Raw genomic sequence first — 23,088 nt, 5'->3', positions numbered from 1 at the left:
TGGGGCTGCTGACATGTAGGTTAGGCTTTGCAAGTTTTTTTGGCAGAAAATATGCTAATGAGGGACTCATTAGCATGAGTCGTGATCTCATTAGCATATTCTGCCATTTCTTGTTGTGCAAGAGGGTTTTGCGCAAAAAGAAGCAGCGTGGACCCTTTTTTTGCACAAAACCCCTGTCACGGCCGGCTGTCCCAGCCACTGGGCCATGGACCTGTGCCACGCTGCGAACCTGAGTAGTTCCGGCAGCCGCCACGTGGCGGGTGACTGCTGGAGCTGAAGCCGGCTGTTTGTGGTGACTCTGGGGGCTGGGGCTTTTGATGGACCAGTAGCATATTATTTGCGTATTTGCATGTTTTGTATTTGCATAATGAATATGCAAATAAATGTTGCCAGTCTACCAAAAGTTATGAGAATGGATTTGCCAGTCCGCTATTTAAAAAAGGTCGGGAACCACTGACCGAGTGATTGGGGGAGGGACAGACTAAGCAGGAATGTCTCAATCCGCATCCAGGTTTGAAGGTTTGATCTGTCTCCTTTGGGATCTCGGCACGTGCCGAATGGAAGCGCCAGGGTCCTGTTCCGCTCCTCTAGTGTGGCAGGCGGGTCCTGACGGGAAACATGGGAAGTTACTTGTGGTCTGGCAGCTAGTGCTCTTGCGAGCTCTCCTGGCATCCAGCCCCGTCTGGCTGTGGTCCCTTTGGATTCGCAGGGCCGGTTTCAGTTTGGCATTTTCTTTTCCCAGTGTCTCTCTCCTTTCTGCGCTGCTGCGTGTGACTGGCAGGCGCCAGAGCGGCCAGGCTGGGTCAGAGCAAAGTGCCTCCAGCCTAGTGTCGTGCATGCCCCAATGGGCCGTGCCAGGTGCCCCAGAGGGAGGGAACACGGCAGGTGGCCCATTCCCAGCCTCTGGCAGAAGTTAACTCTCCATTGTCTCTCCCGGGTCTTGCCAGCTCCTGGCGTTTGCATTTTGTGTCGGGTTTTTTCTGTGTTGTCATCGGGCAGAGGGGGCCTGTTTGGACGTGGCTGCCACTCTGCGTGGTCGATTTAGAATTTCGTTAACGTCGTGTGGTGCTCTCTGGCGAGGTGTCCCTGAGCAGCTGTGCTGGCTGCCACGTCGGCTCGATCAGTGGAGCTCAGATCGGAGTTCTTGCCCGTCTGGAATGCGTCTTTGTGGTGGTGATGCAGAGGCAGGGAGGCCTGGTGGAGAGTCTTTAACTCTGAAGGCCTCAGTTAAATTCTCGTCTCTGCCCCGGCCTGCCGGGTGTCCCTGAGCCTCTGTTTCCCCATCTGTAAACGGGAGATGATGCTGACCTCCCTGTGCAGCACTAAGCGCGCCTGGGCCGAAGAGAGCTCTCGGACCTTGGTACCGGCTGCACCTCTCCAGCCCGGCACCCCGGGACCAGAGACTGTGCTGGCCCACGGGAGGCCAGTATTGCAGCAGCATCGCCCACCCCGCCACTGCTCCCTGGGCTCTGAGAAGACATCCTGAGGGCGGGGGAGGGCAGCTGCAGGTACATTTTGAGCCTGCTCTGTAACGCTGCGGGGGAAAGCCTCAAACTCTGCCTGGGGGTCTTTTGGAGAGCACTGCCCTGGGCTTGCCATTGTTGCTGGCACGTGCGGAGCTGCCTGCAGTGGGATCTCTAGAGGGGAGAGCACAAAGCTGGCGTCCCGTGGGCTTGGGAAAGGGCGCGAGAGGATGAAAGCCGCGTGGGGAGCCAGGCCATGTCTGGGGGGCTGCGTTAACTGCAGGGAGAGGGAGAAGTGCCATGAAATTGCACTAGCCGAGGGGTAAATTAGAGCTAAGTAACTGCACAGAGCCCTGAGAGCCCCCCTGGGGGCTGTAAACAAACCTTATGGGACCGTGGGAAGCCTGGCCACCCTGCCGCTAAGTGGCCACCCGAGGAACTCAGATCCCGCCGGGCCCTGGCGCTCAGGGCCAGAGAGTGCGGAACTGGAGAGGTTCACCCGGCCCCTAGAAAGCCCCTGCCCAGGACTGGCCTGGCTCACAAAGCCGTGCTTCTTGAATCCCAGGGCTCTGGGGGCTGGTTAACAACGCTGGGATCTCCACCTTCGGAGAAGTTGAGTTCACCAGCATGGAGACCTACAAGGAGGTAGCGGAAGTGAATCTCTGGGGGACCATCCGAACCACCAAGGCTTTCCTCCCTCTGATCAGGAGGGCCAAAGGTGAGTGATTCCCCCCGCTAGGGCCGGCTCCCCATTGCCCTGACCACAGGCTGCCAGCGCTTACCGGGAGCAGGGCTACTCAACTGTGGAAGCCCCGGGGGCCCAATGCTACTCACAGCACGTGCTGAGGGCCGCAGCTTAAGTGTGGTTGCATAGACATGCAAATATATGCAAATCGCTTCTTTCACACTGCCGGGCATGAATACAAAGATTAAGGCAAGACCACACAACACGCAGGCCCCATTTAAGTCAGCTCTGCTGATAGTAACACAATGCACCATTGACCCGATTCCCACCTGTACGACAGCACTTTGAATGAGCAATGACGGGCCAGGAATGTAACCACCACAACGCGTCTCCGCAGACGACCGTTCTGGTGACTCCTGTTTGGGTTTGGCTCCCACCCGCAGGCCGCGTGATGAGCCCCGTGTAAATCCAAGCCGCACCGGCGGCCGTGAACAGACGGGCCGCATGTTCAGTAGCCCGGCCCTAGAGAGTGGGTATGAACGACAGCCACGCAGAGACACTGCCCTCCGTCTGCCAGGGACTGCCCACGCCATCCGGGCTGGGCTCCCCATGGCTGCTGCCTGTCACTCTCGTGGCGGAGAGCACCACCCTGAGGTTTCATAGCCCCTTTGCTCGACACGGCAGATGGCCAGAAACCCCTCCCGAGTTCCCCTCTGCTACGGAATCACCTCTGCCCCTGCTGGCCTGCAGAACAGGCCGTGGCTACAGCTACAATCAGGGAGATTGTTTCCTACTGCATCTCGCACAGCCCAGTTATTGTTAGTGTCGGGTGGCTGGTGACAGTGAGCGTGCAGCTCCCGACACAGGGACCGTTAGTGAGCGTGCAGCTCCCGGCACGGGGACCGTTAGTGTCAGGTGGCTGGTCACAGTGAGCGTGCAGATCCCGGCACGGGGACCATTAGTGTCAGGTGGCTGGTCACAGTGAGCGTGCAGCTCCCGGCACGGGGACCATTAGTGTCGGGTGGCTGGTCACAGTGCGCGTGCAGCACCCAGCACGGGGACCATTAGCGTCGCGTGGCTGGTCATGGTGAGCGTGCAGCCCCCTGCACGGGGACTGTTAGCGTCGGTTGGCTGGTCATGGTGAGTATGCGGCTCCCGGCACTGAGACCGTTAGTGTCGGGTGGCTGGTCATGGGGAGCGTGCAGCTCCCAGCACAGAGACCATTAGTGAGCGTGCAGCTCCCGGCACGGGGACCGTTAGCGTCGGGTGGCTGGTCATGGTGAGCGTGCAGCTCCCGGCACCGGGAACATTAGTGTCGGGTGGCTGGTCACGGGGAGCGTGCAGCTCCCAGCACAGAGACCATTAGTGAGCGTGCAGCTCCCGGCACCGGGAACATTAGTGTCAGGTGGCTGGTCACAGTGAGCGTGCAGCTCCCGGCACGGGGACCATTAGCGTCGCGTGGCTGGTCATGGTGAGCGTGCAGCCCCCTGCACGGGGACTGTTAGCGTCGGTTGGCTGGTCATGGTGAGTATGCGGCTCCCGGCACTGAGACCGTTAGTGTCGGGTGGCTGGTCATGGGGAGCGTGCAGCTCCCAGCACAGAGACCATTAGTGAGCGTGCAGCTCCCGGCACGGGGACCGTTAGCGTCGGGTGGCTGGTCATGGTGAGCGTGCAGCTCCCGGCACCGGGAACATTAGTGTCGGGTGGCTGGTCACGGGGAGCGTGCAGCTCCCAGCACAGAGACCATTAGTGAGCGTGCAGCTCCCGGCACCGGGAACATTAGTGTCGGGTGGCTGGTCTCAGTGAGCGTGCAACTCCCGGCATGGGCACCGTTAGCGTCGCGTGGCTGGTCAGAGTGAGTGTGCGGCTACAGTGAGTGTGCGGCCCCTGGCACGGAGACCGTTAGCATCAGGTGGCTGGTCACAGTGAGCATGCAGCTCCCGACACGGGGACCGTTAGCGTCGGGTGGCTGGTCTCGGTGAGCATGCAGCTTCCGGCACGGGGACCGTTAGCATCGGGTGGCTGGTCACGGTGAGCCTGCAGTTCCCGGCACGGGGACCGTTAGTGTCGGGTGGCTGGTCTCGGTGAGCCTGCAGTTCCCGGCACGGGGACCGTTAGTGTCGGGTGGCTGGTCTCGGTGAGCCTGCAGCTCCAGGCACGGGGACCGTTAGTGTCGGGTGGCTGGTCTCGGTGACCCTGCAGTTCCCGGCACGGGGACCGTTAGTGTCGGGTGGCTGGTCTCGGTGAGCATGCAGCTCCCGGCACGGGGACCGTTAGTGTCGGGTGGCTGGTCTCGGTGAGCCTGCAGTTCCCGGCACGGGGACCGTTAGTGTCGGGTGGCTGGTCTCGGTGAGTCTGCAGCTCCCGGCACGGGGACCGTTAGTGTCGGGTGGCTGGTCTCGGTGAGCCTGCAGTTCCCGGCACGGGGACCGTTAGTGTCGGGTGGCTGGTCTCGGTGAGCATGCAGCTCCCGGCACGGGGACCGTTAGTGTCGGGTGGCTGGTCTCGGTGAGCCTGCAGTTCCCGGCACGGGGACCGTTAGTGTCGGGTGGCTGGTCTCGGTGAGTCTGCAGCTCCCGGCACGGGGACCGTTAGTGTCGGGTGGCTGGTCTCGGTGAGCCTGCAGTTCCTGGCACGGGGACCGTTAGTGTCGGGTGGCTGGTCTCGGTGAGTCTGCAGCTCCCGGCACAGGGACCATTAGCGTCGGGTGGCTGGTCTCGGTGAGCCTGCAGTTCCTGGCACGGGGACCGTTAGTGTCGGGTGGCTGGTCTCGGTGAGCCTGCAGTTCCTGGCACGGGGACCGTTAGTGTCGGGTGGCTGGTCTCGGTGAGTCTGCAGTTCCCAGCACGGGGACCGTTAGTGTCGGGTGGCTGGTCTCGGTGAGTCTGCAGCTCCCAGCACGGGGACCATTAGCGTCGGGTGGCTGGTCTCGGTGAGCCTGCAGCTTCCGGCACGGGGACCGTTAGCGTCGGGTGGCTGGTCTCGGTGAGCCTGCAGTTCCTGGCACGGGGACCGTTAGTGTCGGGTGGCTGGTCTCGGTGAGCCTGCAGCTCCCAGCACGGGGACCGTTAGCATCGGGTGGCTGGTCTCGGTGAGCCTGCAGTTCCCGGCACGGGGACCGTTAGTGTCGGGTGGCTGGTCTCGGTGAGCCTGCAGTTCCCGGCACGGGGACCGTTAGTGTCGGGTGGCTGGTCTCGGTGAGTCTGCAGCTCCCGGCACGGGGACCGTTAGTGTCGGGTGGCTGGTCTCGGTGAGCCTGCAGCTCCAGGCACGGGGACCGTTAGTGTCGGGTGGCTGGTCTCGGTGACCCTGCAGTTCCCGGCACGGGGACCGTTAGTGTCGGGTGGCTGGTCTCGGTGAGCATGCAGCTCCCGGCACGGGGACCGTTAGTGTCGGGTGGCTGGTCTCGGTGAGCCTGCAGTTCCCGGCACGGGGACCGTTAGTGTCGGGTGGCTGGTCTCGGTGAGTCTGCAGCTCCCGGCACGGGGACCGTTAGTGTCGGGTGGCTGGTCTCGGTGAGCCTGCAGTTCCCGGCACGGGGACCGTTAGTGTCGGGTGGCTGGTCTCGGTGAGCATGCAGCTCCCGGCACGGGGACCGTTAGTGTCGGGTGGCTGGTCTCGGTGAGCCTGCAGTTCCCGGCACGGGGACCGTTAGTGTCGGGTGGCTGGTCTCGGTGAGTCTGCAGCTCCCGGCACGGGGACCGTTAGTGTCGGGTGGCTGGTCTCGGTGAGCCTGCAGTTCCTGGCACGGGGACCGTTAGTGTCGGGTGGCTGGTCTCGGTGAGTCTGCAGCTCCCGGCACAGGGACCGTTAGTGTCGGGTGGCTGGTCTCGGTGAGCCTGCAGTTCCTGGCACGGGGACCGTTAGTGTCGGGTGGCTGGTCTCGGTGAGCCTGCAGTTCCTGGCACGGGGACCGTTAGTGTCGGGTGGCTGGTCTCGGTGAGTCTGCAGTTCCCAGCACGGGGACCGTTAGTGTCGGGTGGCTGGTCTCGGTGAGTCTGCAGCTCCCAGCACGGGGACCATTAGCGTCGGGTGGCTGGTCTCGGTGAGCCTGCAGTTTCCGGCACGGGGACCGTTAGCGTCGGGTGGCTGGTCTCGGTGAGCCTGCAGTTCCTGGCACGGGGACCGTTAGTGTCGGGTGGCTGGTCTCGGTGAGCCTGCAGCTCCCAGCACGGGGACCGTTAGCGTCGGGTGGCTGGTCTCGGTGAGCCTGCAGTTCCCGGCACGGGGACCGTTAGTGTCGGGTGGCTGGTCTCGGTGAGCCTGCAGTTCCCGGCACGGGGACCGTTAGTGTCGGGTGGCTGGTCTCGGTGAGTCTGCAGCTCCCGGCACGGGGACCGTTAGTGTCGGGTGGCTGGTCACGGTGAGCCTGCAGTTCCTGGCACGGGGACCGTTAGTGTCGGGTGGCTGGTCTCGGTGAGTCTGCAGCTCCCGGCACGGGGACCGTTAGCGTCGGGTGGCTGGTCTCGGTGAGCCTGCAGTTCCTGGCACGGGGACCGTTAGTGTCGGGTGGCTGGTCTCGGTGAGCCTGCAGTTCCCGGCACGGGGACCGTTAGTGTCGGGTGGCTGGTCTCGGTGAGCCTGCAGCTTCCGGCACGGGGACCGTTAGTGTCGGGTGGCTGGTCTCGGTGAGTCTGCAGTTCCCAGCACGGGGACCGTTAGTGTCGGGTGGCTGGTCTCGGTGAGCCTGCAGTTCCCGGCACGGGGACCGTTAGTGTCGGGTGGCTGGTCTCGGTGAGCCTGCAGTTCCCGGCACGGGGACCGTTAGTGTCGGGTGGCTGGTCTCGGTGAGCCTGCAGCTTCCGGCACGGGGACCGTTAGTGTCGGGTGGCTGGTCTCGGTGAGCCTGCAGTTCCCGGCACGGGGACCGTTAGTGTCGGGTGGCTGGTCTCGGTGAGCCTGCAGTTCCCGGCACGGGGACCGTTAGTGTCGGGTGGCTGGTCTCGGTGAGCATGCAGCTCCCGGCACGGGGACCGTTAGTGTCGGGTGGCTGGTCTCGGTGAGCCTGCAGTTCCCGGCACGGGGACCGTTAGTGTCGGGTGGCTGGTCTCGGTGAGTCTGCAGCTCCCGGCACGGGGACCGTTAGTGTCGGGTGGCTGGTCTCGGTGAGCCTGCAGTTCCTGGCACGGGGACCGTTAGTGTCGGGTGGCTGGTCTCGGTGAGTCTGCAGCTCCCGGCACAGGGACCATTAGCGTCGGGTGGCTGGTCTCGGTGAGCCTGCAGTTCCTGGCACGGGGACCGTTAGTGTCGGGTGGCTGGTCTCGGTGAGCCTGCAGTTCCTGGCACGGGGACCGTTAGTGTCGGGTGGCTGGTCTCGGTGAGTCTGCAGTTCCCAGCACGGGGACCGTTAGTGTCGGGTGGCTGGTCTCGGTGAGTCTGCAGCTCCCAGCACGGGGACCATTAGCGTCGGGTGGCTGGTCTCGGTGAGCCTGCAGCTTCCGGCACGGGGACCGTTAGCGTCGGGTGGCTGGTCTCGGTGAGCCTGCAGTTCCTGGCACGGGGACCGTTAGTGTCGGGTGGCTGGTCTCGGTGAGCCTGCAGCTCCCAGCACGGGGACCGTTAGCATCGGGTGGCTGGTCTCGGTGAGCCTGCAGTTCCCGGCACGGGGACCGTTAGTGTCGGGTGGCTGGTCTCGGTGAGCCTGCAGTTCCTGGCACGGGGACCGTTAGTGTCGGGTGGCTGGTCACGGTGAGCCTGCAGTTCCTGGCACGGGGACCGTTAGTGTCGGGTGGCTGGTCTCGGTGAGCCTGCAGTTCCCGGCACGGGGACCGTTAGTGTCGGGTGGCTGGTCTCGGTGAGTCTGCAGCTCCCGGCACGGGGACCGTTAGTGTCGGGTGGCTGGTCTCGGTGAGCCTGCAGCTCCAGGCACGGGGACCGTTAGTGTCGGGTGGCTGGTCTCGGTGACCCTGCAGTTCCCGGCACGGGGACCGTTAGTGTCGGGTGGCTGGTCTCGGTGAGCATGCAGCTCCCGGCACGGGGACCGTTAGTGTCGGGTGGCTGGTCTCGGTGAGCCTGCAGTTCCCGGCACGGGGACCGTTAGTGTCGGGTGGCTGGTCTCGGTGAGTCTGCAGCTCCCGGCACGGGGACCGTTAGTGTCGGGTGGCTGGTCTCGGTGAGCCTGCAGTTCCCGGCACGGGGACCGTTAGTGTCGGGTGGCTGGTCTCGGTGAGCATGCAGCTCCCGGCACGGGGACCGTTAGTGTCGGGTGGCTGGTCTCGGTGAGCCTGCAGTTCCCGGCACGGGGACCGTTAGTGTCGGGTGGCTGGTCTCGGTGAGTCTGCAGCTCCCGGCACGGGGACCGTTAGTGTCGGGTGGCTGGTCTCGGTGAGCCTGCAGTTCCTGGCACGGGGACCGTTAGTGTCGGGTGGCTGGTCTCGGTGAGTCTGCAGCTCCCGGCACAGGGACCGTTAGTGTCGGGTGGCTGGTCTCGGTGAGCCTGCAGTTCCTGGCACGGGGACCGTTAGTGTCGGGTGGCTGGTCTCGGTGAGCCTGCAGTTCCTGGCACGGGGACCGTTAGTGTCGGGTGGCTGGTCTCGGTGAGTCTGCAGTTCCCAGCACGGGGACCGTTAGTGTCGGGTGGCTGGTCTCGGTGAGTCTGCAGCTCCCAGCACGGGGACCATTAGCGTCGGGTGGCTGGTCTCGGTGAGCCTGCAGTTTCCGGCACGGGGACCGTTAGCGTCGGGTGGCTGGTCTCGGTGAGCCTGCAGTTCCTGGCACGGGGACCGTTAGTGTCGGGTGGCTGGTCTCGGTGAGCCTGCAGCTCCCAGCACGGGGACCGTTAGCGTCGGGTGGCTGGTCTCGGTGAGCCTGCAGTTCCCGGCACGGGGACCGTTAGTGTCGGGTGGCTGGTCTCGGTGAGCCTGCAGTTCCCGGCACGGGGACCGTTAGTGTCGGGTGGCTGGTCTCGGTGAGTCTGCAGCTCCCGGCACGGGGACCGTTAGTGTCGGGTGGCTGGTCACGGTGAGCCTGCAGTTCCTGGCACGGGGACCGTTAGTGTCGGGTGGCTGGTCTCGGTGAGTCTGCAGCTCCCGGCACGGGGACCGTTAGCGTCGGGTGGCTGGTCTCGGTGAGCCTGCAGTTCCTGGCACGGGGACCGTTAGTGTCGGGTGGCTGGTCTCGGTGAGCCTGCAGTTCCCGGCACGGGGACCGTTAGTGTCGGGTGGCTGGTCTCGGTGAGCCTGCAGCTTCCGGCACGGGGACCGTTAGTGTCGGGTGGCTGGTCTCGGTGAGTCTGCAGTTCCCAGCACGGGGACCGTTAGTGTCGGGTGGCTGGTCTCGGTGAGCCTGCAGTTCCCGGCACGGGGACCGTTAGTGTCGGGTGGCTGGTCTCGGTGAGCCTGCAGTTCCCGGCACGGGGACCGTTAGTGTCGGGTGGCTGGTCTCGGTGAGCCTGCAGCTTCCGGCACGGGGACCGTTAGTGTCGGGTGGCTGGTCTCGGTGAGCCTGCAGTTCCCGGCACGGGGACCGTTAGTGTCGGGTGGCTGGTCTCGGTGAGCCTGCAGCTCCCGGCACGGGGACCGTTAGTGTCGGGTGGCTGGTCTCGGTGAGCCTGCAGTTCCTGGCACGGGGACCGTTAGTGTCGGGTGGCTGGTCTCGGTGAGCCTGCAGTTCCTGGCACGGGGACCGTTAGTGTCGGGTGGCTGGTCTCGGTGAGCCTGCAGTTCCTGGCACGGGGACCGTTAGTGTCGGGTGGCTGGTCTCGGTGAGCCTGCAGCTTCCGGCACGGGGACCGTTAGTGTCGGGTGGCTGGTCTCGGTGAGTCTGCAGTTCCCAGCACGGGGACCGTTAGTGTCGGGTGGCTGGTCTCGGTGAGCCTGCAGTTCCCGGCACGGGGACCGTTAGTGTCGGGTGGCTGGTCTCGGTGAGCCTGCAGTTCCCGGCACGGGGACCGTTAGTGTCGGGTGGCTGGTCTCGGTGAGCCTGCAGCTTCCGGCACGGGGACCGTTAGTGTCGGGTGGCTGGTCTCGGTGAGCCTGCAGTTCCCGGCACGGGGACCGTTAGTGTCGGGTGGCTGGTCTCGGTGAGCCTGCAGCTCCCGGCACGGGGACCGTTAGTGTCGGGTGGCTGGTCTCGGTGAGCCTGCAGTTCCTGGCACGGGGACCGTTAGTGTCGGGTGACTCCAGAGCGATTAACTGTCTTGCACTCATCACTCAGATGAGCGGCTTGCACACGTTCTGCCCAGCCCTCCCTCTGATTTCCTCCCTCTGCCCCCTTTGGCACATGTGGGAGCAGTTTCTGATGGCAGGTGAGGGCAGCTGCAGGTAATGAGCCTGCAGCCTCGCTCCCTGCTGCAGCCACACGCAGCTGTCTGGAGCAACCAGCTCCCTTGGCCACGTACCCAAGCCACAGCCCTGCCTGTGGCCACAGCTGGGAAGTTGGATACAAATGGTGCTAAGCAGCCTTGTGCAGCCGGACTGTGCGTCTCGGCGGCGGCGCCTCTTACCCACGTGGCTGAGGCCAGAGCTGCACTGCTCACCCGGCCCTGGGAACACGAGGCAGAGCCTCTGCTGCTGCCAGCATGAGACAGAAATTCTGCTTCTCCCAGATGGGGAGAATCTCTCACCATTTTCCTCCTCTGGGGGAGGAGCTAGCTGCTGGGCAGAAGAGCAAAGGCTGGAACTCGGAATGCGAGGAGCCCAGGAATTAGGAGGAATCTGGCCCCAGCCCTGAATTGCTCTAGAAATCTGCTCTGGGTCCTGGCATTTCGGCCTCACTGGCTGAGTAGCCGTTGCCCCTGGTTTGCAGACCACCCCCGCTAGCAATTGGCCCGGTGCGCACGCGGCCCTGCTGATTGCACCCAGCACACAAGGCAGGAGAGTTCAGAGCCTGTGAACTCTCCTGTACCGGGGATCTGGTGCTAATGGCGTCTGCTGATGGCCCGTGCTTTTCCCGGCACTTTCCTAGGTCGTGTGGTGAACATCAGCAGCATGATGGGCCGGATGGGCAGCCCCGCACGGTCGTCGTACTGCATCACCAAGTTTGGGGTGGAAGCCTTTTCTGATTGCCTGCGCTATGAGATGCGCCCCCAGGGAGTCAAGGTCTGTCTGGTGGAGCCTGGGAACTTCATAGGGGCCACCAACCTGTACACGCCTGAGCGAATTAAGGCCATAGCGGAGAAGATGTGGAAGGAGCTTCCAGAGACTGTGCGCAAAGACTACGGCCGGCAGTACCTGGATGAGCAAATCACCAAGATGGAGAGTTACTGCAACAGCGGCTCACCGGACACCTCGCCTGTCATCAACAGCATCACCCACGCCCTGACGTCGCCCTCCCCCTACACCCGCTACCATCCCATGGATTACTACTGGTGGCTGCGCGTGCAGATCATGACGCACCTGCCTGCGGCTGTGTCGGATCGGATCTACATTTACTGAGGTGGCTCCGCGCAGCTGGGAGGTTCATCTCAAAGGGCAGGTTGTACACATCTCCCAGGAGTCACTTTTGTATTTTTGTAGCTAATTGCAAGGTACCGTAACGTAGCTCCACCAGGTTAATTTAAACATTGAAATGTAATGTAAAGGGTAGTAAGTGTTGCATGGGACCTTCCCTCAGCAGGGCCGTGTTATGTATATTGTAGGGACCCAGCTCTGTGCTATTTATTGCAAGGATTCCTTTTTGTTCTCCCAACAAATCAGCGAGTTTAGCTCCTCACTGAACTTACAGTTGCTCTGCAGGGATTTTCAGTCTAACTGCTGCTGACCAAGTTACCCCAGCTTTGGCAGCCCTTGCCCCCAGACCTCAGGCCCTCCTGCTGCAGTGGCATCTCGCGGAGCCTGGGTAGCCAGGGGCCTGCGGGTTTCTTTAATTCCGGGATCCCATCCCCTGGTGCTCCGAGCACTGCCATGAGCAGCTGGTGCTGTCCCTTTCCTCACTGCACTCCCACCGATGGACGCTGGGTCAAAGGGGGCCGGGCCGTCTGTCTGTCTGTCTCTCTCTGTCACATCCTTTTTCCAAGGAGTTGGGTAGCTCGTGCCTAACCCCGAGGTCCTCGCTCCCTCCCGAGTATGAGCGTGCGCAGGCGAGTACGGCTGCTGGACCAGTCCCGTCAGCACGTCTCATTTCCAACAGTAGCTGAACACTGCGACTTCAGAGTAAGACGCTTTGAAGTGGGTTTATTTGCACTAGTGGTAACGTAGCACACACGGCGGCAGCACTGACCCATTTCCACGAGACCCGGTTCCTGTCCTTTGCCAGCAGCATTCCGAAGCAGCAGTTACAGTCACCACAACGATGAATGGCATTTTCCACTTGGAGCCCTGAGCTACACCGTCTCTTCAGCGTGTGTCTGAACAGTGCCTTGCACGCTGGAGTTCTGGGACTTGTACGCCCTACGGCAGCACAACTGGTACGGACAGAGCAGTAGTTGACACTGACGGAGTCATGGAGCTGAGACATTGGTCTAGCTAATATAGTTTGGATATGATCTTCAGTAGGAAATCAATAAAAAAAGGAATAATGTTTAAGAGCAGTTCAATATCAACGATGGTTATGATGTTTACATGACTTAGAAGTAAGGCTACGATTTTGTCATAGAGGTCACAGTGGTCACAGAAATCGTGAATTTGAGTAAGTCGGTGAAATCGTGGAAATGGCTGGGAAAACACATTTGAGTGGCATTGCACCTAATCCACAGGGTCACACTGATCCTTCTGTGTCCATCTACAAAATACAGATGGGCCAAACCTGAGTGGCTCTGAGACCCCATGTGCCAGGTCACAAGGCCTGGAGTAGGGAGCCAGGCCTTGCCCTGCAGAACAAGAGCCACAGGTGTGAGGGCTGGCCTCAGTCTTCCACCCCTCCTTTTCTGCCAGGAAATTGACATTTTTCCCAGCACCTCTGCCAGGAAAGTTACTTAAAAAAATGCCAACATCGCAGCCTTACTTAGAAACGTTCTTTTGTACTGTAAGAAATACCACAAAAACACGTCCATAGAAACCAACAGCAGCAACGAAAAGCCTTTTGCAGGGGAGCGCTGAGCATTCGGTTTGACGGGTGGGAGGTGAGCAGAAATATAACTGCGAGTAGCAAAAGGATTCGTTGCACTGTTGTAAGTACTGTAGCAAGTGGAACGAGTACGTGATGGAAATAGCCTTTGGTTTGATTAACATTAAAACTCTTGGTATAAAGTTCACAGGCTCCAGCTGTTTGTTTTTGGATACTTAGGGTGAGAGGCCCCCTCTGGACTCGGCCCGACTGGGCACATGCCCACTTTACCCAGCTACTGAATTGCACTAAGGTTCCGTGGTTTGACAAAGTCCAAGCTGAGCTCTGTAGGACTCTGCCCAGAAGTAATTCACTCAGTCTGCTCTCACTCATGGCAAATACTGGACTGACACAGTCACCAGTGCAGCCCAGACCTGTAGGTCTTGTGTCATGTAAAATGCCCACTGACTTCGAGAGGTGTGCACGGTAAAGTTACCGGCCTGAGCCCTGTTGAGCCTACCCAGGGAGACAGAAAATGTCTTAATTGGATGGAATAAATGAGCCCAGTGTGTCAAAGGGTGTGTCTAGACTACATGCCTCTGCCGACAGAGGCACGTAAAATAGGCTACCCCACGTAGTCAATGAAGCGGGGATTTAAATATCCTCGGTGTCATTAAAATAAAAATGGCCACCGCGCTGGTCCGGCTCAGCTGATTGTTGGCACAGCGCGCGAGTCAAGATGCGGATCGGTCGACAATGGAACCTTTGTCGACCGCTCCTGTAAACCTCGTTTCACGAGGCATAAGGGAGCGGTCAACAAAGGCTTCCCCTGTCGACCGAGCCACGTCTGGACTGACTGAGCTGGAATTTGGCCAGGAAGACACTAGAGTTAACACTGCCGCAAGTGTCAACTTCTCTTCTTGCTGAGGGGTGCTCGACCCTGCTCCGGCACCTGTGAGCACCCTTCTCTTGTGATTAGTGCTAGGCAGTCTGTTGCCTTGAGTTCGACACCAACTGACTGGAGAGGGGACTCTTGGGAACCGGGAGTGGCCCTAGTGAGGAGATGGCTCTGGCCATTCTGACAGCTGCAGAGCAAACCTGTGAGCTAGTCAGGTAGCTGCTGCAAGACAGCTGGGGTGTGGGGGGCAGTTTGCCGATGACCATGTTCCACCCTTGTGTTCTGTTGCTTAGTGATCATGTGGCCAGACGGTCCCTGCGTAGCCCATCCCTGCTCCCCTGAGAGCCAGGATAAGGAATCAGCACTGAGGTCACAAAGCAGCAGCTGCTATGCAGACGGCAGCGTCTGGCCCTTCTGCTTGTCAGTGATGGCTCCTCTCGCCCTGGGAAGCGGGTTCTGGCAGAAAGTTGCAGGCAATGGAGAAGGGAAATGTACACAGCCCAGCCTCTCCCCACAGGGCAGCTGGCGCCGAGGGCCCTCGGGCTGAGACGCTGCTGACTGCCGGGTGCAGGGAACGAGGGCCCTTTGATTGTTGTTTGACAGAAACGCAGGCCGCTTTTCTCCCTTGTCCTGTCACATTCAAAGGGAAAAGAACGACTTGCTACTTAGTGGACGGCACGCAGGCCATGCGAGCGCTGGCGGCTGTCACCGATTGCTCTGCTCTGTGCTCAGCGCTGCCTGAGGAAAGAGACGATTGTCACCAAGGCTTTCTGTGGAATGGAAATCTCTTTCCCTGCTGTAGTGCAAGGCAGCAGAGCTGGCGTATTTTTAATCTCCGCTGCTGTATTTTGTATCTTAATCAGGGAAAACGGGAGGTCTGACTGACCTTCTCGCCCGGGTGTCTGTCGGTGTTTGGGGGTATGGAATGTTTTGCAACTAGCTCCAGTCTGCTTAGCCATAAGCTCGAACTGTCGGGAGAGTTACTCTGTAGTCAGGAGACTGGAGTGGGGCCCTGGCCCAGCACGTCCGCACTGCACTCTTCTGCCCCAACCCGGAGCACAGCTCCTGAGTCTTGTCAAGCCAGGCCTGAGAGGAATGTGTGTGATTGTCTGGTCTATGTGACCAGCACAGGGCTCTTTCCTATCGTCTTCCAAGCACAGGCGCTCCTGCCCTGAAATGCAAAGTGTGAATGTCTCCTCCAGGCGATCTGAAGAGAGGGTCCCGTGAGACTGGGTCACACTGAAACGGCCCCTCCCAGAAGTAGGCTTTCTGGCCTCTCCTGCGTGCCATCGCTCACCGTGCAGCTGGGTTGCCGCAGACAGCAGCAGTGAGACCGGCGTTCTGCAGCACGGCCCGCTCTGCTGCTCTCCCTCCGTGGGGCTGCGGCGTGGCACCAAGCGACTGTGGGATTGAAACCACAGCTGTGGGTGCGGCAACTCCCTGGCACGCTCAGAACGCCTGGCCGTGGGGCTGGCTCCTGCCCTGGCATTCGCCGCCAGTCAGATGACGACAGCGCTCACACCACGCCGTGTTAGCGCCCAAATTGATGCCAGTTTCTTCTCTGCTAGGAACCTGGCTCCTCTGCTGAGTGCTGCTCCTTGGAAGCCTTCTGAGTCCTGGTGTGAGTCCCACCAGCCAGTTCCCCTTTCCATTGTGTGACACGCCGGCTTCTCATTGTACCCTCCTCTTCGGGGGAGCAGCAAACATCTCCCGGGGCCTTTCTCTTCCTTTCTCCACCAGCAGCTTCCAGTGCAAAAGATCATCAGACCGGCGCAGACCCTTTCGCCCAGTATCCTGTCTTAATTGGCCTGGGGGCACGAAACCTCCTCCCGCCCTGCCAGGAGCACGCGGCGCTTTGAAGCCACTGAGGGCCTGGGGGCGGGGGACCTGCGTAAAGCTTCCTTCACCCTGCCCCGTGCTTCAAAGTGCCACGTACTCCTGGCAGGGCGGGAGGAGGCTTCACGTGCTCCCTGACCCCAGGCCCTGATTGGAGCGTGCCAAGCCTCTTCCAGGGCATGGGTGCCTAGTGGGAAGGGGGGCAAAGGGGCTCCCTCACCCCCAGACCAAGCATGGTCTGGGACTGGGGTAGCCCTGCCCCTTCCTGTTTAGGCCCTGCCCTTTCCAGGGTGGCCCGGGGCTACTTCAAAAATGTTTGAAGTGGCCCCCAGGCAAAAATTATTGCTCACCCCTGCCTTGGGGGAGCGTGGGCTGGGTCGCTCTGCGTCTCCTAGAGCGGTGGTGGTGAAGCAGAGCTGCCCGGCAGGGAGATGGGCGGCAGTACGGCACAGGCCGCTGGGTGTTGCTCCACTTCCTGGGCTCCCGCTGCTGTGGGGAGGGGGCAGGGCTTGGGGGAAGGGAGGAGTGGGGTGGGGCAGGTGTAGAGTAGGGGCAGGAAGAGGCAGGGTGGGGTCTGAGGTGAGGGGCTGCCCTGTGCTCCGCAGCCCCCCAGGGACAGCCTTGACCACAGAACCCGCTGGAATCAAGGGACCCAGCTTAACTTTCAGTTCTCCCCTAAATCACAGCCTCCTCTTTTGGCCCTGCGAGCTCACGTCCTAGTCTCTGCAGGCGCGCCAGAGACGCTGAGAGCCAGTGGCTCACCCTGCGCCCCAAAGGGGGAGTGTCGGCTCCCCACGGAGCAGTCGTGAGGAGAATGGGGGCAGTCCTGTCTGTCTCCACACCACAGTCCAGTGAGCGGATCTGCTCAGGCCCGCAGAGCTACACAGTGGCCTGAGCCTGCTCTTCCTTATCCTGCCCTGGATCTGGAATAACTGCTGCTCCTGGTGGATGCCGATGGGTGTGACAGCCCAGAGCCAGCCGCTGCCTCCTCGGCTCACATTCCTCGCCACCCTCTGCCACGTCCCACCTGCTTCTCCCTGCCACGCCCTGGCTTACTAAGCACACAGGCCGGCCCTCTGCACGGAGCACAGAGCAGGCACAGCCCTTGCCTCTAGGAGCTTGGAAATCAGAGCTTGCTTCTTGGTCAGCTTCAGAGCCAGCTCTGGTGAATGAAAGATCATGACGAGTTCAACGAGGAGTCCTGTGGCACCTTAGAGACCAGGATTTATTGGAGCACGAGGTTTCGTGGGCAGAGACCCACTTGGTCAGATGCGTGGAGTGGCAATTCCAGAGGCAGGTATAAATACACAGGCATAAGAAAGGAGTTCCAATCAAGAGGAAGGCCAGAGATAACCAGGTCAGTTCACCCAGGGAGGACGAGGCCCCCCTCCAGTAACTGACGTGGAGGTGTGAACACCAAGGGTATGTCTACACTACCCCGCTGGTTTGAATTTCCCGGGCTTCATTTGCAGCTGCGGATGACTACATTACCCCCCCAGCTCGAACTAGACATACCTCCAAAGAGGAGGAACTGCTTCTGTAGTTGGCTAGCCACTCAGTCTGTTTAACCCTAAACTGACAGCGGCAAATCTGCAGATGGCTTGTAGCTCAGCAGTTTCCCTTTGGAGTCTGTTTTGAAAGTTTTTTTGTTGCAGGATGGCTACCTTTAAATCTGCTACTGCTGAACTGAGCGTGCCTCTTACCCGGCAGCTCTCAGGTCTGCAGCTCAGCCCAGCTGAGGAAGGTCAAAGTCTGAGCCTGGCTCCTGACTGCAGACACCCCTGGAAATAAAGCGTCTTCTAAGGAGAAGGGCTGAATGAAACCTGCTTATCCAAACATCCAGTGGAGTCGGTGGAGAGTTTGACAGCCCCGATGCCTACTTGAATTTTCCTATTAGTATAATGGCTAGAAACCCCAGATTCTGTGTTCCATGGTCTAGATTTGAAGTTAGCAGCTGATGCCCATCTCTTATGAGAAAAGCCACTCCTAAGCTACCCGTTATGGGTGCAAGCCGCTGGGAAATGGTGTCCTGGGCGTGAAACAAGTCCTGTACAAGATCTAATGAACTTCCAAAGATGGAAGAAATGACATTGAGAGCATGTAAGCAAGGTCTGAATGAATTCTTCCGTTACAGCCAGCTGGAACAGGAGAGAAACCCCGGGTGCCTATAAATAGAGTTTGCCCCTGCTTTGCTCAGACGTGTTAGCAATTCAGCTAGTGGGATAGAGGTTTGCTCATTGTAATCGACTTGGGAGGTGGTGGGTCACAAATTGTGTTAACACTAATTGCAATGTCTGTAATTATTGTGGGAATACAAAAGAAAGTCTGTGCTTAACCTGGCGCAAAGGAGAGAGACAGGGTCCGCGTAAAGAAACTTGGATGGACAGAGGCTCCAATCCCAGAGTCTTGGGAGGTTAAGCGGGGAAGGACTGGACTTTGAGTCAGCAGGCTACATGCCCTCCAGTTGTGAGCGGTAAGACTGGCTCCACTTGTTTCTCCCCACTGTTTCAGTGCTAGCACTAAAGAACGGCTCCATAAGGAGTCTCTTTATTATTTAACTTTCCATTGCAGCATCCACTGGAGTACTTGAAAGTGGAAGACAGTGTAGGGGACAGTGATCATGAAATAATAGAGTTCATGATCTTAAGGAAAGGTAGAAGGGAGACCAGCACAATTGAGGTAATGGATTTCAGGAAGGCAGATTTTGATAAGCTCAGAGAACTTGTAGGTAAGGTCCCATGGGAAGCAAGACTGAAGGGAAAAACAACTGAGGAGAGTTGGAAGTATTTCAAAGGGACGTTGTTAAGGGCCCAAAAGCAAACAATTCCGCTGTGTAGGAAAGATAGAAAATATGGCAAAAGACCAGCTTGGCTTAACAAGGAGATCTTGCATGATCTCAAAATAAAAAAGGAGTCATATAAAAAATGGAAACTAGGACAACTAACAAAGGATGAATATAGGCAAGCAACACGGGAATGCATGGGCAAGATTAGAAAGGCAAAGGCACAAAATGAGATCAAACTAGCTACAGGCATAAAGGGAAACAAGAAGACCTTTTATAAATACATTAAAAGGAAGAGGAAGACCAAGGATAGGGTAGGCCCACTGCTTAGTGAGGAGGGAGAAGCAGTAACAGGAAACTTGGAAATGGCAGAGATGCTCAATGACTTCTTTGTTTCGGTCTTCACCGAGAAGTCTGGAGGTGTGCCTAACGTAGTGAATACAAGCAGAGAGAGGGTAAGTTTAGAAGATAGGATACACAAAGAACAAGTTAAAAATCACTTAGGAAAGTTAGATGTCAGCAAGTCACCAGGTCCTGATGAAATGCATCCCAGGATACTCAAGGAGCTGATAGAGGAGGTATCTGAGCCTTTAGCTATGATTTTTGAAAAATCATGGCAGACAGGGGAGATTCCAGAAGACTGGAAAAGGGCAAATATTGTGCCCATCTATAAAAAGGGGAATAAGAACAACCCAGGAAACTACAGACCAGTCAGTTTAATGTCTGTCCCAGGGAGATAATGGAGCAGGTAATTAAGGAAATCATATGCAAACACTTGGAAGGTAATAAAGTGATAGGGAATAGCCAGCATGGGTTTGGAAAGAACAAGTCATGCCAAACTAATCTGATAGCTTTCTTTGATAGGATAACGAGCCTTGTGGATAAGGGAGAAGCGGTGGATGTCATATACCTAGACTTTAGTAAGGCATTTGATATGGTCTCACATGATATTCTTATTGATAAACTAGGCAAATAAAACTTAGATAGGGCCACGATAAGGTGGGTGCATAATTGGCTGGATAACCGTAGTCAGAGAGTTGTTGTTAACGGTTCTAAATCCTGCTGGAAAGGGATAACAAGTGGAGTTCCGCAAGGGTCTGTTTTGGGACCCGTACTGTTCAATATCTTCATCAATGATGTAGATATTGGGATAGAGAGTACGCTTATTAAGTTTGCAGATGATACCAAACTGGGTGGGGTTGCAACTTCTTTGGAGGATAGGGACATAATTCAAAATGACCTTAGCAAGTTAGAGAAATGGTCAGAGGTAAACAGGATGAGGTTTAATAAAGAGAAATGCAAAGTGCTCCACTTAGGAAGGAACAATCAGTTCCATACATACAAGATGGGAAGCGACTGTCTAGGAAGGAGCATGGTGGAAAGGGATCTAGGGGTCATAGTGGACCACAAGTTGAATATGAGTCAACAGTGTGATGCTGTTGCAAAAAAAGCAAATATGATTCTAGGTTGTATCAACAGGTGTGTTGTAAGCAAAACTCGTGAAGTCATTCTGCCGCTCTACTCTGCACTAGTTAGGCCTCAGCTGGAGTACTGTATCCAGTTCTGGGCGCCACATTTCAAGAAAGATGTGGAGAAATTGGAAAGGGTACAGAGAAGAGCGACAAGAATGATTAAAGGTCTAGAGAACATGACCTATGAAGCCAGGCTTCATGAACTGGGCTTGTTTAGTTTGGAAAAAAGAAGATTAAGGGGGGACATGAGAGCGGTTTTCAAATATCTAAAAGGGTGTCACAAGGAGGAAGGAGAAAATTTGTTCCTCTTGGTTTCTGAGGACAGGACAAGGAGTAATGGGCTTAAAGTGCAGCAGGGGAGGTTTAGATTGGACATTAGGAAAAAATTCCTAACTGTCAGGGTGGTCAAATATTGGAATAAATTGCCAAGGGAGGTGGTGGAATCTCCCTCTCTGGAGATATTTAAGAACAGGTTAGATAGACATCTGTCTGGGATGGTGTAGACGGAGCTTGGTCCTGCCGTGAGGGCGGGGGGCTGGACTCGATGACCTCTCGAGGTCCCTTCCAGTCCTAGGATTCTATGATTCTACTGTGCTTTGGGAAAGAGCTGAAATCCACCACAAGCTGGCAGAAGCAGCGAGCGCACGATGGCTGAGCCCCACCCCGGTCGGTGGTGGAGCGATGTGATGCATGGACAGCAGGGTGGCGGCAGCACAATGAGCAGCCAGCAGCACAGAGAAAGGGAGGTGCAGTGAGGGGGCAGCAGGGTGGCGAGGGGGAGGCACAGTGAGGGGGCAGCAGGGGGGCGATGGGGAGGTGCAGTGAGGAGGTAGCACGGGGGTGAGGGGGAGGCGCAGTGAGCGGGTAGCAGGGGGGCGAGGGGGAGGCGAGGGGGAGGCACAGTGAGGGGGCAGAAGGGGGGCGATGGGGAGGCGCGGTGAGGGGGTAGCAGGGGGGCGAGGGGGAGGCGAGGGGGAGGCGCAGTGAGGGGGCAGCAGGGGGGCGATGGGGAGGCGCAGTGAGGGGGTAGCAGGGGGTGAGGGGGAGGCGCAGTGAGCGGGTAGCAGGGGGGTGATGGGGAGGCGCAGTGAGGGGGTAGCAGGGGGGCGAGGGGGAGGCGCAGTGAGGGGGCAGCAGGGGGCGAGGGGGAGGCGCAGTGAGAGGGTAGCAGGGGGGTGATGGGGAGGCGCAGTGAGGAGGCAGCGGGGAGGCGAGGGGGAGGCGCAGTGACGGGGTAGCAGGGGGGCGATGGGGAGGCGCAGTGACGGGGTAGCAGGGGGTGAGGGGGAGGCGCAGTGAGGGGGTAGCAGGGCGGCGATGGGGAGGTGCAGTGAAGGGGCAGCGGGGCGGTGATGGGGAGGCACAGTGGGGGTAGCAGGGCGGCGAGGGGGAGGCGCAGTGACAGGGTAGCAGGGCGGCGAGGGGGAGGCGCAGTGACAGAGTAGCAGGGCGGTGATGGGGAGGCACAGTGAGAGGGTAGCAGGGGGGCGAGGGGGAGGCGCAGTGAGGGGGTAGCAGGGCGGCGAGGGGGAGGCGCAGTGACGGTAGCAGGGGGGCGACGGGGAGGCGCAGTGAGGCGGTAGCAGGGGGGCGAGGGGGAGGCGCAGTGACAGGGTAGCAGGGCGGCGATGGGGAGGCGCAGTGAGGGGGGGGCGAGGGGGAGGCACAGTGAGGGGGTAGCAGGGCGGCGAGGGGGAGGCGCAGTGACGGTAGCAGGGGGGCGACGGGGAGGCGCAGTGAGGCGGTAGCAGGGGGGTGAGGGGGAGGCGCAGTGACAGGGTAGCAGGGCGGCGATGGGGAGGCGCAGTGAGGGGGGGCGAGGGGGAGGCGCAGTGAGGGGGTAGCAGGGCGGCGAGGGGGAGGCGCAGTGACAGGGTAGCAGGGCGGCGAGGGGGAGGCGCAGTGACGGGGTAGCAGGGGGGCGAGGGGGAGGCGCAGTGACAGGGTAGCAGGGCGGTGATGGGGAGGCGCTGTGACGGTAGCAGGGGGGCGAGGGGGAGGCGCAGTGAGGGGGTAGCAGGGCGGCGAAGGGGAGGTGCAGTGAGGGGGTAGCAGAGGGGCGAGGGGGAGGCGCAGTGAGGGGGTAGCAGGGGGGCCAGGGGGAGGCGCAGTGAGGGGGTAGCAGGGCGGCGAAGGGGAGGTGCAGTGAGGGGGTAGCAGAGGGGCGAGGGGGAGGCGCAGTGAGGGGGTAGCAGGGCGGCGAGGGGGAGGCGCAGTGAGGAGGTAGCAGGGGGGCGAGGGGGAGGCGCAGTGAGGGGGTAGCAGGGGGGCCAGGGGGAGGCGCAGTGACGGGGTAGCAGGGCGGCGAGGGGGATGCGCAGTGACGGGGTAGCAGGGCGGCGAGTGGGAGGCGCAGTGACAGGGTAGCAGGGGGGCGAGGGGGAGGCGCAGTGACGGGGTAGCAGGGGGGCGAGGGGGAGGCGCAGTGACGGGGTAGCAGGGGGGCGAGGGGGAGGCGCAGTGACGGGGTAGCAGGGGGGCGAGGGGGAGGCGCAGTGAGGGGGTAGCAGGGCGGCGAGGGGGAGGCGCAGTGAGGGAGTAGCAGGGGGGCGAGGGGGAGGTGCAGTGAGGGGGTAGCAGGGCGGCGAGGGGGAGGTGCAGTGAGGAGGTAGCAGGGGGGCGAGGGGGAGGCGCAGTGAGGGGGTAGCAGGGCGGTGATGGGGAGGCGCAGTGAGGGGGGGCGGGGGGAGGCACAGTGAGGGGGGTAGCAGGGCGGCGAGGGGGAGGCGCAGTGACAGTAGCAGGGGGGCGACGGGGAGGCGCAGTGAGGCGGTAGCAGGGGGGCGAGGGGGAGGCGCAGTGACAGGGTAGCAGGGCGGCAATGGGGAGGCGCAGTGAGGGGGGGGCGAGGGGGAGGCGCAGTGAGGGGGTAGCAGGGCGGCGAGGGGGAGGCGCAGTGACAGGGTAGCAGGGGGGCGAGGGGGAGGCGCAGTGAGGGGGTAGCAGGGTGGCGATGGGGAGGTGCAGTGAGGGGGTAGCAGAGGGGCGAGGGGGAGGCGCAGTGAGGGGGTAGCAGGGCGGCGAGGGGG

The 23,088-nt window shown here is 60.0% G+C and overlaps 1 protein-coding gene across 3 annotated transcripts in view; it reads left to right on the top strand.

The window, feature by feature from the left end:
- BDH1 (3-hydroxybutyrate dehydrogenase 1) overlaps positions 1-13,277 on the top strand; it is a 46,841-nt gene extending 33,564 nt beyond the window's left edge. For all 3 annotated transcript variants that reach the window (XM_075938322.2, XM_075938321.2, XM_075938323.2), the window contains exons 6-7: positions 2,029-2,181; positions 11,053-13,277. In XM_075938322.2, the coding sequence (XP_075794437.1) occupies positions 2,029-2,181; positions 11,053-11,522 (623 nt within the window). In that variant the 3' untranslated portion in view covers positions 11,523-13,277. The remainder of the gene's footprint in view (positions 1-2,028; positions 2,182-11,052) is intronic.
- The last annotated feature ends 9,811 nt before the right edge of the window (positions 13,278-23,088 follow it).

This window comes from Pelodiscus sinensis, chromosome 10, assembly GCF_052426305.1.
Source record: "Pelodiscus sinensis isolate ZL-2025 chromosome 10, ASM5242630v1, whole genome shotgun sequence".
NCBI classification, from domain to species: domain Eukaryota; kingdom Metazoa; phylum Chordata; order Testudines; family Trionychidae; genus Pelodiscus; species Pelodiscus sinensis.
The sequence above is the reverse complement of the archived record's forward strand: the minus strand, read 5'-3'. Positions and strand labels throughout refer to the sequence as shown.